Source organism: Empidonax traillii, unplaced genomic scaffold (genome assembly GCF_003031625.1).
Source record: "Empidonax traillii isolate 1590-97213 ecotype Southwest subspecies unplaced genomic scaffold, ASM303162v1 scaffold1045:size364108, whole genome shotgun sequence".
NCBI lineage: Eukaryota > Metazoa > Chordata > Aves > Passeriformes > Tyrannidae > Empidonax > Empidonax traillii.
The window spans coordinates 163,046-179,452 of NW_020956238.1; the positions used below are offsets into that span (position 1 = coordinate 163,046).

General features: G+C 37.7%; 1 protein-coding gene across 2 annotated transcripts in view; it reads right to left on the reverse strand.

Annotated features, from left to right (window-relative positions):
* GABRG3 (gamma-aminobutyric acid type A receptor gamma3 subunit) overlaps window positions 1–16,407 on the reverse strand; it is a 306,909-nt gene that overhangs the window by 129,400 nt on the left and 161,102 nt on the right. For both annotated transcript variants that reach the window (XM_027904354.1, XM_027904356.1), the window contains 2 exons: window positions 16,087–16,307; window positions 13,691–13,773 (listed from right to left, as the gene is read on the reverse strand). In XM_027904354.1, the coding sequence (XP_027760155.1) occupies window positions 13,691–13,773; window positions 16,087–16,307 (304 nt within the window). The remainder of the gene's footprint in view (window positions 1–13,690; window positions 13,774–16,086; window positions 16,308–16,407) is intronic.

Genomic DNA, 16,407 nt, shown 5'->3' on the forward strand with positions numbered 1-16,407 from the left:
CAGTGTCTGCCCTTCCTCTTCCTCTCATGAGGAAGTTGTAGACTACAATGTGGTTTCCCCTCAGTTTCCTCTTCTGAAGACCAAGTGACCTCAGCTACTCTTCATATGGCTTCTCCTTGAGGCCCTTCACCATCTTTGTTGCCCTCCTTTGGATGATCTCTAATAGCTTACTATCTTATATTGTGGTGCTTAAAACTGCCACAATATTCAAGGTGAGGCCACTCCACTGGCTGGTGATGCTTTCTTTGCCTGATGCCCCCCCAGGACACGGTTGGCCCTCCTCGTTGACAGGACACTGTTGACTCAGATTCAACTTCTTATCAAGCAGAACCCCCAGGTCCCTTTCAATGGCACTGCTTTTCAGAATCTCATTCCCTAGCTTATACATACAGCTGGAGTTGCCCCATTCCAGGAGCAGAATCTGGCACTTTCCCTTGTTGAGCTTCATATGGTGATTGCCCAGCCTTCTAATTTTTCAAGGTCTCTGCAGAGCCCCTCTGCCTTCGAGGGAGTCAACAGCTCCTCCAAGCTTTGTGTCATCTGCAAACTTGCTTAATAACCCTTCCAGTCCTGTGCCCCAGTTGTTGGTGATGTTGTTGAAGTGCACAGGGCCTAAGATGGAGCCCTGTGAAACTCCATTAATGTGTTTTGCTTTGGTACACACAGTTTTGTAAGATACTAGTGGGAAGCCACCATTTGGTGGCTGTAATGAAGGACAGTGAACATGATTGTAGATAAAAGTGCAATTAATTCTGTAATCACGGAAAGATCACAGTTTTTCTGCTGACCAGCACTACTGGTCACTCCTACATACAAGTTTGCTTAATTTTTGAAATCTGATAGTACCACTGATCAGGATTTTTGAGTGTCAGTTCTGCTAAGCCTTGCAATAAGAAATGTTTCTGTATTTTTCACACAAATCGATAGAAACCTGCAGTAAAAATCTCCCAGATAACTTTGAGGTTTGCAAGCTGGTGGGAACAGCCTTTTATCTTCCTCTCCGCAGTCTTATGTTGGTTAGACAAGAAATGCTTTAAAGATTTCAAGTATGGACTTTGGAGAAAGGTGTTGGGGACAAAAAGAAAGAAAGGAAATACCATATTATAAAACACTTGGATAATTCAGTTTCCTTTTAATCATAAGAAATGTTTATCCAAGAGTTTGTGGTTGTCTTCTCTGGCTGCTAGAAGCAAGCAGTGTTGTCTTATTGAAATGTTGATTTTCAGACAGCTGCTGCGAACAAATGCACCATTCAGATCTCAAACTTCCCTTCTGTTGAAAGTCATCACTTTTAACTTCTCCATGCCCATTTGGTCTAGTGGCTTCATTTGAAGTCAATTAATATGGAAGAAAATACCTGTAAGGTACAAACATACACCTCCTGCTACTTCTTCTTCCTTTTAACTCTAAAAGAGTAATTGAATTTTCAGAATTTAAACACCAGCAATATTGAGTGTCCTAAATGGTTACCATTGTTTTTCCTAAACAAGGCAGTATTTTGCCCCCTTTCATATAAATACATGGGAACTACTTTAAGTGCAAAAGAGCTACTATTCTTCCTTGATGTGTATAATTTGAAATAAAATAAGCGTATTGACTGCACCTTCTGCAATGAAAAAATCAAAGAATCAGAAAAAGTTCAAACTGTAAAATAGCTTATGTGTGATCAGGCCACCTACAAGCAAAATGAAAAAATATATATTGAGAATCTCTCCATTGTCCTCTTAAGATGAACTTAAAACTAAGCATCACATTCAGGATTCAAGTGCCTCAGGTTGTGATATGATGGATCTTTCTGTTGCTGACCAAAAACTCACAAAGTTAAAATGTATGTTCCTCAGAAAGAGAAGTTACATTTCACAGGAATAGCCTCTTTCTAAAGGTTAAAAAAAAAAAAAAAAATTCTTAAAAATTCTCCAGCTGCTCTGACATTCAGCCTTCATCAGTTCAAATGGCACAAAATATGCAGACTACACCATTGCAAGCCATGGAGACAGTATTATTAACAGATTTTAAAGCACAATTATAGGAAATGAGTATCAAAATGCCAAATCAGTTAATATTGATTAAGGGAAGACTTATAAGCATAGCAGCATCAGAGTGCCTCACGTCTAAATATTTGACATATATTCCACTAAGAAAAATTAAAGGACAGTTTATTCATTTTATATTAGGATTCACAGTAGGATTTGTTCTTCTTTTTGCTCCATCCTGTTTGATTCTGTATAGCTTCTTGCATATTGCTTGTTGCCTTAGTAGCTGAGCCCCTGTTAGTAATGAAAAATTGAAAACTACCATATATTTGTTTTCTCATCCCTTCTCATTCTTCTAGGTGTGTCTGTAAGGGAGTGGTATGTGCAGAAGAATGCATGCCTGTGAGACAAAGAGAAGAACAGAGATTCTTTTGTCAAGTTTGTTGTTATTATACTCATGTTGCTTGTTGTTTTACCAAGGACAAAACTGGAGCAGAAGATGGTGAGATCAGGATGGATCTTTTTGTCTAATACGTTCACCTGCAAATCAAGGACTGATTTCATTTCAGCCTTTCATACATATGATTTTATTCTGTTCTAGTCAAACAAAAGTTTCAATTAGGAATTTAGGTGTCTTTAATATATCCTGTGGCATGGTATGGAATACCTTGAGTTTAGGGGCCAAGACCAGGAACTTTATTCATTTTTTTGTTGCGTAAGAGGTCCATGTCAAGCATGGAAAAGCTCTGATGTGTTTTTCTAGTAAACTGTGTTGCTAAGGATGAAAATAGGATAGTGATGAAGGGCCTAAATACTGTGAACCGCAATTCATTCCATTTTCTGATAATCAGTCTTGTTTTAGTAAGGCTGTTGGCTTTTCAGTGGTTGTTGTTTTCCTGTGAGAAGAAACACTCATGTCCAATCAAGCTGCCAGAGTTAATCAAAAGACATTATTAACTGGGACCTTCCCTCAGCGGATGCTCTCAGTGCTGACCAAGCAGAAGAGAAGGTGCAGCTAGCCTTGCTTACCAGTGCTCACCAAAAGACATCAATGCAAGTGGCAGCAAAAGCAACAGTTTGTATGAAACAAGTAGTCTCATTAAGGTTACATTGCAACTGGTGAAGCCAGGAGAACTTCGGAGCTCCTAGATGCTCCTATTCCCATTGGGACATAATAAAGTCACACACCAGCTCTCCCCATACTGCCTTACTTTCCCTGTGAAAAACATTCAGGTACAAAGAGCTAGAAAGGAGGCTCATTGTCTTCTGCACAAGCTGTTAATTTGGCAAATTGCCCCAGAACAGCACGCATCTTTTTTTCTATCTACATGCCTCTCTATGCTTACTTTCTTACAAGTGATGGAAAGATTTTGTGGAAAAATCAGCTTTTCCTGAGCTTTAACAGATTAGTACCAAAATTGTCAGAAGTCACATAGTAAAAAAATTAGGGAAAAAATAAATTACTTTTTAATATGCATGACTAACCCAAACATTAAATCATAACTTAATTTCCATTCCACATAAATAATCCCTGTATTTAGACATAAAAAACTGCAGTGCTTCTTAAAGAACCAATTAAAAAGCTACATCCTATGGGAGAATATAAAAATACTTATTTAAAAATTAATTTAAATTTCACATCTTGATGTGTTTTTCTTCTTTGTCCACTTAAATTTTATGACTTGTTTGTTTGTCCGTCTGAGGAGTTATATGATAGGAAGAGACATAATCCCATTATATTTTGTTTTTACAGAAACATATGCTACCCACCTAAGAAAAAGGATTAAAATTTTATTCTCTGTCATACAGAATGCCCTTTACATGACATTAATCACTTTTAAGGAGGCAGACCTGCACTACATAGCAAGGAATAGAGCCAGGCCAAGTTGAGCAACATCTCTCTTTGAGGAACAGATAAACAGGGCATTTCTCTAATTGTCCTCTAGCACCATTAGCAAAACAGCAGTCAAAGCTGCATGACTGCCTTGCTTCCTTCCCTTTCATAGCTTCATCAGCACTAAGGACATGTTTCTGTTTTTCCATTAATTTTTCAAGACCAGAAGCAAGAAAAGGATGGGGCCTTTTATTTCACATGTCCAGGCTGCCTTGTTTTTCCAGGCTGCATTAAAAGCAAATAAAATTGATAAGACAAGGCTAATGAGTTGAGGACTTGATGTTTTCATCTTATATTTTCAGTCTGTTACAAGTAAACCTTTAATGGCTTCTACTAACCTTATTATCATCGGTCAGTCAAGCCTAGCAAAAGTAACAAGCATCGACTGCGCTCTAGCCAAGATGAGTTTAATCTGAGAGTCAATAGTGTCTGTTTTTGTTAAACTTCTGTGGCATACTGCATGTTATCTGGCTGACCTTGGCAATTCTGATCTGTCTTCATTCTCCTTTTATATTCTTCTCAATTACTTGGTATTTATTCTGTCCTGACACAGGTTTGGTACTTCTCGGTTCTCAAAGTCCCAAAAGGTTTCTCTATACCTGGAAGAAACTCTGCAGCAATTCTTCATTTCTTACAAGAGACCAATAAGTTCAAACATTGACACATGGTTTGGAGATGCATCAGTGTAATTTTTAGTGTGGTCATTGTGGTGGCCATGGAAGACAATAATACAATCAATTTTTTCTTTTCTTTTTTTATCCACTCATTACAACAACTAAAGTAATTAGAAAACTACATGTTCTTTGTTTCTTTAAAAATATGACATATATTCTGCTAGAGCCCTAAAGTAGCTTGAACCTTTTAGATTCAAGCAAGCTTGTCTCCTGTCTATGGAAATGTGCAAATCAAGATAGGAGAAGGAAAAGTTGCTTGGCAGTGGGCTACCTTGACTTGTACTTCCATGTTTTCGGTTATATTTGAGGACGTACAGTTCAGTTACACCAAGGGAGACTACAAGGAATAAACACAGGTAGTTGTACCAGCACTTGCAAAAATGTAGTGCTCCAGAGAAAGGAATACCAAATGAGCCTGTGATGATCTGTGTACACACAGTGTAGCATGCATCTTGGAAGGTGCGATAGGAAGTTTCTTCAAAAATTAAGATAATTACCAAAGACCAAAATCTGCTCAATACCCAAAGAGGAGTCAGTTATGTACAGAACTGTTATGAGTTTTGGCACTGTAGACTCTTAATCCACCTGTGACTGCTGCCTGTAAAAGCATGTACCTCAGCCTTCTCATTGTTGTCACTGGTTAGCCAGTCATGCTAATTGAGGGATGTACACATTCTCTGACCTTCTTTTTCTAGCTAATGTACCTGTAAGAGGCCCTTCTTGTCATTCTTTGGATCCCTTGTCAAGTTCAGATCCAGATGTGCCTTGGCCTTCCTGACCCCATCCCTACAAAACCAGACTGCATCCTTGTACTCTGCTCAGGATACCTGTCCCTGCATCCACTGGCTGTGCATTTCCTTCTTGCACTTTAGTTTGACCAGCAAGTCCCAACTCAGCCATGCCAGTCTTTTGCCTTCCTTGAATGATTTCTTACACTTGGGGATCAAGAGTTCTTGTGTTATATGGAAAGCGTCCTTAAAGATCTGCCAGTTCTGTCCCTGAGGGCAGTATGCCAGGGGCTTCTACTGAATAATTCCTTGAACAGCTGGACATTTCCTTTCCTACAATTTGGATCCTAACTTTACTCTTCAATTGACCCATATCCCTCAGAACTGCGAATTCCACCAGTGCAGGACGACTGTAGCCCAAGCTGCTTCCAATCTTGATGCTCCCAACTGGCTCACTTGTGTTAATGACCACTGCATCTCCTCTGGTAGGGTTGTCTATTACCTGGCTTCAGAAATTATTCTCCATGTGTTCCATGAGTCTCCTGGATTGCCTACAGCTCATCATGCTACTTTCCCAGCAGATGTAGGGGTGGTTGAAGTCCCTGAGCAGGACAAGCACCTGAGAGCACTTCTCCAGTAGCTCAAGCAAGAAGACTTCATCAATAGGCTCCCCTGGATCAGGCAGCCTGTAGCAGACATCAACCACAAGGTTCCCATTCCTGCCTTGGTCTCTGATTCTTACCCATAAGCTTCTGACCTGCCCATGGCTGTTCCTCAGAGATAACTCTTCATATTCTACCCATCTCTTGTTGTAGGGTGAACTCCTCCACCCCTCCTTCCTCTTCTGTAACTTCTGAACAGCCTGTAGCCACTGTTAGCCACCCTCCAGTCATCGATGGCTACAGGCTGGTACAACATCGTTACATTTTCCAGCAATGTAATTGTTACAGAGCGCCAAAACCAGTCATTCTTTCTAATGCTGAAAAATATGATGCAAAGGAGTGTGACTGTCTCCTCCTGGTGGTCTGTACATTACAAATATGAGCTCTGTATTTCAGAATTTACAACTGCAGGGCTGCCAGGACTTAACAGTTTTTGGACCAGCATCTTCATAATGACCAGACTCATTTGCAAACCAGTTATCACATACCTAAATAAGCAATCAATAAAAAATATAAACATGTAGTATATAACAGATGTTATATTACATTTGTGGGAGAACACTATTTTCTTTCTGTCTATGATGCATTTGTGTCACACTGTCAAATGTTTGGTAAAAAAAAAATAAAAAAAAGCAAGCTTATACTGGCACATGATAACGTGCTTAAAGGGGATTTTAGCTTCAAGTAAACACTGAATATCATGAGATCTGTGCTGAAATTAGGGGAACTAAAAATGATTGTCACATGGCAGAGACTCCAGGGCTTGTTGCTGATACATTCAGCTGTCAGACATGCAACCAGCCAACTGCCTTGCTTCAGCATTTTCTCTTATTTTCTACTGACACCTAAGCATAACTTAGCTACATATATTCTTGCCAAAAATAAACGTCTCTCAAGCATGCTTTATCTTTCCTAAAAATTTTTTTTTATGTTGACTGATTTTTTCTAAAAATTCTTACTAATAGAAAATTTAGAAAAATAAGACTGTTTGCTCTGAAAGGTTAGACTACACGTGGGATTGTTTAGACTTCCAGTCTGCTTGTCTAAATGCAAGTAAGAGCTGAGACACAGTCACCTATATTAATCTTCAGATTCTGGAATAACAGCATTTTTTTGGCTCTGAAGTATCCCATCTTCCTCGGACTATTGTGCAGGGCAAATGGAGACACCAAGGATCCTTGGAAGACCACTGCAAAACAGGGGTAGATGCCAGGTTCCTGGAATAGCCTACCATCAATCCAGAGAGTCTCAGGAAGACTAAGCTGGACCCAAGATATCATGGACCCAAGATATCAGAAGCATTTTAGACTTCATTACTTCATTACAGCACTTGCTGTAATTTTTACTTAGGGTCTCATTTTTGCTGAAAGTAATGACAGCTGCTCCCTCTCCAGAGGAGACTTCAATCTTGTGGAGAAAAATCTCAAGAGTCACTAAAAAAGGAGAGAGATTTGTTCTGCTACCAGTATAAAACATTAGTTCTTCGTAAGAAACAGAAGAGCAGAGGACATTACACGAATTAAGCACTGCCACCAACTCTCCCTGATCATCAGGTCAATCCTTAACCTCTGGGAAGTTTTCCTGCTTTTTCTACAAAAGAAATATTTATATATTAGTGGCTATCAGATGTAATATCAGAATAATTAATATTACTCTGGTATTAAAACATATTGTATAAATTCAGATCCAGCACTGAATCATGTAGCTGTAAATGTTTAGAAAGTTGCCTCTGATATACCTTGAATGATAAGATACAACACTAACAGAAAGAGTGGTGCCACAAAAATACTTACAATGTACACCAGTTTGGCATGAATCTACCCTAAATTAGATATAGAAAGTATAACTTCACAGTGAATGTACTTATACCACAGATGAATTTGAACAGTTTCATAAAAATATAGGACATCATGTTGGAGCAATTACATAAAAATTAGCAGAACTTTTGAAATGAACTTGTAATATTTTTTTATGAGTCTTAGCTTGGCTATGAAATAGAGTAATAAAAATATAAAAGATACTTAATGCAGTGCCTCTTATGTATTGAGAAATTTATGGAGTTACACATAGAAAAGCAGTAGTGAATTAGTCAGTAGTGAGTAGTCAAAGAACTGGATAAATGTTTGACTCCCTAAGAGACAATACATTACTTATGTTAGATATAAAAGAAACATCAGCAGGGAATTTTAGGGAAACCCAAGGAGAGTTAACAACTGAGCAACGTGGTAGCAGATTACATTCAGAAAAGCTAATGAAATGAAGAAGTGAAATTACATAAGATCTTAACATATTTCAAAGTCACTATATCTTGGTGTCATTGTAGGTACCTCAGGAAAAAAATGCTTGGAAACATTCCTGATCACAGGCTAACAAAAGGAAAGAAGATCCCTATAGAATCATATACACCCCATAAATCTTTAGGATGGTCAAATTTTCTTTGAATACTTCCTTGCACACTAGCCAAGGTATTTGAAAAAATGTGTAATGGAAAGAGTCAAAGAGGGCAACAGAAATGAGAAGATATGGAAATTACTGTGTATAAGAGGGATTAGTAAATGAATAGGAGGAGGATGTGTCACAGATATGCCTCACATCTTGTCTTCATGAATTGTCACATATGACCCAATCATATATGAGATACAGGGTTTGGTAGGAAACTGTCAAGGGATAAATTTTCCATAAATATATTTCTTTATCCCTCTTTATAAGATCTCTCTATATTGACTATTCTCTGAAAAATATAGATAGTCTTCTGAAGAGAAGGGTGGAGGCATACTGGTTCCTTAATTTCTACCTTCCTAGAAGAGGAAAAAGCTACAATAGCTAAAATATGCCTATGTCAAAAAACAATTCAAGAATTCCATTGATGTCCCATGATCTAGCTCAGCCCATTCCAGAGTGCACAGATGGAAGCTCACATGTGGATTAAAGCTCTTTTGCAGTGCATTCCCAGAATCTTAATGAAACTCCTCTCAAGATGCGAATATTAATCTATGTTCCTTCTGGCCTGTTCTTCATCAGGAGTAAAATTCTGCCCTCAGACTTTATTAATGATTCTGCCGATGACACATGAGATGAAACAAAGCACAACTCATTCCAAGAAAACCCAGCATTTACTTATCTAGGCTAAGAGAAACATTAAAATTGGCGATGACAGCTAGTTCTGTTAGAAAATTAATGATATGAGGTTCAAAGTACTGATTGCATATCCATAAGAGGTTTCATGTTCAAAGGGGAACGTTTGATTGAACTGAGTTTATATTTAGAAAGATGGGATTTGTTTCTTTCAGGCTCTATGTTAGATTTTGATTAATTTCTTCTAAATGCATTTTGCATTTTTTTTTCAGCAATACTTTGTATACTTTTGTACTTCACTTTAGAAAAACCCATAAACTTAACATTTAAAAGGCAAAAACCACATGTTTTAAGACCTGACTGAGCAAACTGGACCATTAATAGCCGGAAATTTTGCTTTCCCCTATTTTAAATTGAACTGAAAACACTTTAATTGTTCGTGAACCTTTGTGTATGTATTTTGGTGTTCACAGTAAGAATGGCATGCTGGGCATGCCCACCTTTCCTGCCTTGCAGCAATCCTTCAGTAATGGGCAATGCAGGACACTGTAGACCTTCCCACTAGGGAAAAGATCAGTAATTGGCTACAAAACATGTCACAATTCTTGTTGTCTAAATCTAAGGTGCTTTTAAAAATGAACAACAGAATCTGCAATTTGATCAGTGCAGCAGCAAGAAAAATAAACCACTGAAAACCCATTAATCAATTCAGTCTTTTCTTTTCCCTCGCATCTTGCACTGCAGCTCAGTATTACTTCATCTGGTAAAGCCTAAGGCATGGCCTTTCAGATTGTTTCAGACTTCAGGTACACAGCTAGCACAGACTCCCACCATAAAGCTCCTTGTACATGATTAAAAAGTTAGTTGACCAGATGCTCAAAACAAGGTGTAATGGGTTTGTCAGCTTCATTTGGGTATGGCTATCATGTCTTGTCGCCTGAAGGAGTGCCATGATTGAAGTTAATCTTGAGCACATGGAGGGGGAGAGGAGGTGCGGATTTCTGCTGGTCTGAAAAAATGATGACTTTAATGGAAAAGAGTTCCTTCAAGTAGTTTAGCCATTTCTGCCTACTGTTTAATCTGAAATGCTCTTACTCCCTCAGAATAAAAAAATTAGCGGTCATTAATAGAGAGTGATCTCATTATGCTTGATAGCTCCCAATGCATTTTTCTTCCAGTGCTTTGTCCAAGCACTTTTGATATGTTATAATATTTGAGCATCCACAGTACTCTATGGTAGAAGTTCCACAATTAATGCGCTTAAATTCTCATTTCCAGTCTGCCTTTGTTGCCTATGTTTTATTTGCTTGTGCTGACATCATCTTTCAGAGAGAACACCTCTTCCTTCCTGATGTTTATGTGAATCCTAACTACCTCAATAAACTAAATTTTATGGCAGAATACTGAAAGTGTTTCCGCAATGCTCAAATCAGTGCTGAATTGAGATATCCACGACAGTTTAATGTGCTATTTGAGTGCCAAAAGCAGCAGAGCAGCCTCCCTTGGCTCAGGAGGGTAAATTAACCTGAATGAAGAATGACAACGACAGAATATTTCTATGCAACAGCATATAGTACTTTAAAACCGTATGAAGAAAGAGTGATCATATGGAGGAAAATCTCTGAAAGACTGCTATGCTGGAATCAAGTGACAGCATTGATTTTTTATTCACATTTACATGGAAATGCACTTTCATACCATCCACTGGAATTGATGCCAATGTTGTAGCAGCTCTGTATTAAGAAATCCTGCTTGCCACATGTGGTTGATCAAACCAATCCAGTACACAGAACAGATATGAGCTGTCACATTGCATGGCAGTCCAGCATTATGCTATTAGGATCAACTTTTCCCATAAAGAATGTGCCAAGTGCACATCTACATAAGAAAAGCAACTTCAAACACGCACTGATCACATGGCCCAATATGCCAGATGATTCATCTCATCATGTCACCTGAAGCACATGCAAAACTGGCAGAGAGTGTAAAGAGCTTCAAATTATTTCAACACTTTTTTAGTCCAAAAAAAGAGAGTAGAAAACTCCAGAAACTATTCTTGAACAAGATTTTCCACAGGAAGGGGTGGGTATATTTTGTTAACCACTATTAGCACACTGGGATGGCTGCTGTTTATAAGCTGCTGTCTTCTCTTCATTCATCCTGGCAACCAGACCAATTAGAACTCAGTATTCTGACTGAAAGAAAATAAACTGTCCTCACAGTAACAACAGAGTTAAGGTGCAAATTAGCTGGCACTAGAGGTAAATATTCTAGACAAAATTTAAGATGAATTCCACATTTCTGAAATACCAAGGGAAATTTATGTTAAAAATTATAAATTTCAAATATTAAACTTCTTCGTGTGTGCAGAAGTGCAGGGAATATTTTCTGACATTTGTGCTTTTTTGTGCTTGCCTACAGTGAAAAGTACAAAGATTTGTCTGTGTGCTGGGGAACAAACAAAAGGGATGCAGAGGAAAGCAGAGCTGTGCTGTGAATTCTACAAAGATTGTTATTTTATACAAAGACATACATTTTGGCATCCCATATCAGCTTGTCCCCTCGGAAACTTTTCATAGAAGGCAGTAATAATTCATTGAGGCACTCATTCAGTCATTCACTTCAGAAGTCCCACTGAGTACCACATATCTACAGACTGTTATGAATACATACAAGACTGAAAATACAACCAAGTTATGTAACAAAGAAATCATACAGGAGTTGTTCTGGATGATAATAATAGTAGTGCTAAAATTGCTCAAGGAAAAGAACACGATTCAGTATAAATCTAAAGAAATAAACTCTTGTTATCAACATGATCAAAAAGGTTGACAGAACTATAAAACATTATTTTATTATTCCTCCATGAGTTTCTCCATCTGGCTAGAAACTACAAAGAAAACACATAGAAACTGTGACACAATCACATTCTGATTTATCCTATGTAATCTCCATCTCCATAGACAGTAGTAAATGTCTATTGGTAATATATGTTTTCAAGGGCAGAAAGATTCTGAGCTAATAGATCTAAATTGGGAAAAACGTTTGCAAACCAAAATATATTTGGAAATTTGCCATGGAGTAGAGCCTGATGAAGTTCCCACTGATATGCTCACTTTAAATAAAAATCACAAGCATAACTTATTTGCATTCAGCAACTGTCTAAGTATTAGGAAATGCAAGGTTTGAAGCGACTTCTCTGTTTATTAGAATTTACTTGGATGTTACTAGCACAGGACTAATCAAATTTATGTGGTAGGTTTAATTAGTATCCTTGGACTTAAACCTAAATTTTAGTAGGATTAATTAAATCCCTGGGATTTGATTTTTAAGGTCACACACACTTTTCCCAGTACCTCAACAAAACAGCAAATTTCCACAAGGTAAGAGTAGCTTCAAGCAGTAACTAAAGATAGTTGAGGTGCACAGAGTTCACTGACAAGCGTTCATTAGCAGGAAAACTCATTCAGGAGCTATCTGCCTCTTGTTGAGTATGCACATATTCTACACACCTGAATTAAACATATCACTGCGATTTTCTGCCCAGGCTCACTTATATGCGTAGATAATAAAAGACGGCACCATAGTGATAATATTTTTGGGGAAAAGGAGATGTTTATATGACAGGTTTTTTAAAAACATTTTCCTGGGGAAAAAGAAAAATATACCCTGGAGCAGCTGAAATTCAAATCTGTATTTTGATTGAGGATCCCTGTTTGTATACTGTTTATAAATGGAAATCAATACCATCACAACAGCATATTTATTATGAAGATATTCAATAATGTAATTCTCCTACCACTTTAAAAGGTACTATAGAGAAAATCTATTTTCTAAATAGATAGACAAAACAATATGTTTCCCTTTCATTTTTGAAGAATGCATATCGTAAGTCTTCAAGTTTGTCAAACTAAAATCTTTAGCTGAAACCCTTTTCAAAATGTTTCTAAAACATTTGCATTGCGTGGCTTTGGATTACAAAACTGCGCAGGTGTACCAATGAGCAGACAGTGCTCAAGTTTTTTTCAAATGAATCCACATGAAAAGAACTTTTCACAGTAATGTTGGACCTCAAGATTAACTCACTTGACTTTTGTTTTCCATCCATTTCACCAAAGTGTTTGTTTTGCCTATTAGGAAAGATTTAAACATGCCAACAACGCTACATACAATACAACATTGAGACTACTGGACGAGCTGAGTAATAAAAGGAAAATGAGATTTACAGTAGTTGCACCATTTACTTTTGTTATGAAACAAAGAGGTATTACCATGCTACATGCTGTAAACTCAGATGTTCAGAGATTGCTGGGCATTCCCCAAGCTGTGCACCTCCACCAGAAAACTGTAATTTCAATTCTCATTTACATCTCCCATGATTGTATAGAGTAACATTGCACAGACTGGTATGAATATCTGCTCCTGCTGAGAGTGTGACTACAGTATCAATTAAAAAGGATGATTCTGACAAAAATAACAGAGTAAACCTACAGAAGACTTCATGTTATAAACCCATTGACCAGAAATGAAAAATATGAAAACCAAGATTTCCTGAATATGTGAGCAAACCTAAATTTCCTATACCTGTTGGGAAACAGTTGATCAACCTGACAGAAATCAGAAATAAACTCATGCCTCTGCCTACTAGTCATATACAACAATAAGGCATGAAAGCAGCACTTACAGCTAGAGAATATCAGAGGACATGAGTGTTCATCCATTGGGAAGTTGTGCAGCTGCAGCTGGCACTCAGCATTGATGGTAAGCCTGTGAAGAAACCGAATGTCTGTTACTACGTGCCAGTACAATGAACAGTCAGAGGAGGAGGCTGGGAAACCTTAAGTATCATTCAAGAATCTTTTGACATCCATAAGTAAGGCCTGAAAAGAAAGAACTATATTTGCAGACTGTTTGTTTGCTATTTAAGCCTGATCCAAAGCAATGATAACTACCTAAAATAATTTCAGACACATCATCAAGAGTTTCTTGATCCCAAGAAATCTGTGCATATATTTTTCTCTAGACAATTCATCATCAAAGGACCTGGGATGGAAACAACTATTCTTTACAAAAAAACCCCAGGAAATATGGCTGATGTGATGATGTGTAATTCCACAAAATTAAAACCTCATAAACAATCTTATAAGAAATACTCTCCACATATAGTGTGAACTTAAAATTCTTTCAGTCTCTTTCAGCTGTCTCTCAACATATCTCTACATGCCATTCTATATTGTACAGATGCAACAAACAGATCAGCAGAAACATCTTTAGTCCTGCTTGAAAGCTTGTTTTACATGGCATCCCTAACACAAAGGATACTATGAATGGAGCTAATTTTAAAATTACTAATAAAAATTAATAACCTTCAGTCTGATAGTTTACAAGGTGAATGTATTTACCCAGGGAGATAGAATTCAGTGATGATTATTACACAATCTTTTTCAGGAAACACTACATAATTGCATGCTGGAATTTGTACAGCAAGTATGGGTCGTGGGTTTTTCCTTTTGGAAACTAAACAAAAAGCTAAGAGACTGGATGGGGAAAGGTTTGTGTCTCAGATTTAGGATAGCGTAGAGACCTTTTCCTGTCCTGGAAAAGGTCACCTGTGAGGAATTTAATAGTGTTATTGTGCTGACAGTAGAAGAGGACTTTCAGTGCTGCAGTTGGAGGGCATTCACATCCGGGAGTGGGCAGGGAAGAGGAAGGAAAGGTCTGGACCTTGATTGAATCTTGTACTTTCTTTGGAACACATAGCACCCATCAACACCTGACAGTACCAGGGCACACAGTAGTTACCTCTTCTGTGTCATACCAATTCTGACACTTAGGTCAGATAAACTGGTTTTGATTTACACAGTGTTAACAATGGCCAATGATCATTCTAACATTTTTTCTTGTGTAGAAAGGAGGTTTACCTGAGGGGTCAAAAAGTACTCAAAATACTTTTTACAAACTAAAAATGCTCATTCCAGTGGGTCAAGTATTACCTCTCTTTAGATATTAAATACAAAATTTTCAGTCCATTCACCAAATAATTTCTTTAGTGATAGGTATGTAAGTCTAACTGCTATTAGACAGATACTTAACTTGCCCTGAAATACTGAAACAGGACTTAAAAGAAAAAAACCAACAAGAACACTTAACCAAAAACCCCTCAAAAAAACCCCCAACAATCCAACCAAGAGGGTATTGGAGTTGACATTGTAATCACAAAGTCTAAAGCTTGCTAAAGGCAACTGAAATAAGTAAGAACACCTCACAGCGGAGCAAGCCTAAGATGGGAAGGACACTAAAAATATCAGTAGCTTTTCCAGCTGTTTATTTCCTTCCTTACTGTTTGCCAAAGACTTTCTATTGGAGCCCAACTGCTATTACAATTATGATAGGAATATGCTGTTGCACTAAGAGGGCTGAACACAATCACTGAAGAAAATGTAGCGTGAAAGGGATATTTTTGAAACTGGTTATTGGAACATGGCCTTATGGCACAACTCCTTTCTGAACAACTCATCTCTTCCATAAGTAAACATGTGTTTTGACTTCCACAGGGGTTTTTTAATGCAGATATATCATATACTCCATATCTAAATACTGTATATATATACTGCATTTCTAACATCATATAATTTATTTCTAATATCATAGTTGGTGGTATCCCAAAGACTAAAAAAAACTCTAAAAACCTTTTCTCTAGCAAGTGATGAGATGTAATAGACTGCCTTTCAGCATGGCTTACTCAAAGAGTCAAATATCGGCATGAATTTACAATATCAGCATGAATCTAGAAATGCTTTTTCCAGCCCTGGTTTTATGGGACTACATTTTATTACAAGCACTAAAAAAACCCAACTTCTACAATTTAGACATTCCTATTTCTAATTCTTTCTTAGTAAGACAAGACTTTGTTTTTAAAGCTGGCGGTACTTATGTCTGAATATTAAAATATTTGCACAACATGGTCAGGTAAGGATCAGGAAGAAAACAACTGAGGAGAACACAGATACTGCTAAAAATTACTATTGCTACACCAGAAGTGGGAGAAGCTTTGAGCCCTGCACCTTGCCAAGTGCTCACCTGAGAGTGTACAAGATCTTGCCATCATTCCATATGCGGAGGAGCTGGTTAGGGGTGGTGATCCAGTGAGCCTCTGCTGTCTTCGAGTTACGAAATATCGTGTCTGGGATCCAGATCAAGCCAACCATGTTGCTGTTCAGAGTCAGTATTTTCATGGTGCTGTTGAAGCGAAGACGGCTATCTGTCCACGTCTGGGCAAAAAATACATCAATTTGATATTCCTGCAAAGAAAGTATGACACACAAATTGAAAACAGTTCCATACTTCCCACTGTTGCTTGGTATTTGATTAGGTCTGTTTTGGTGTAGAGCCACGGGATAC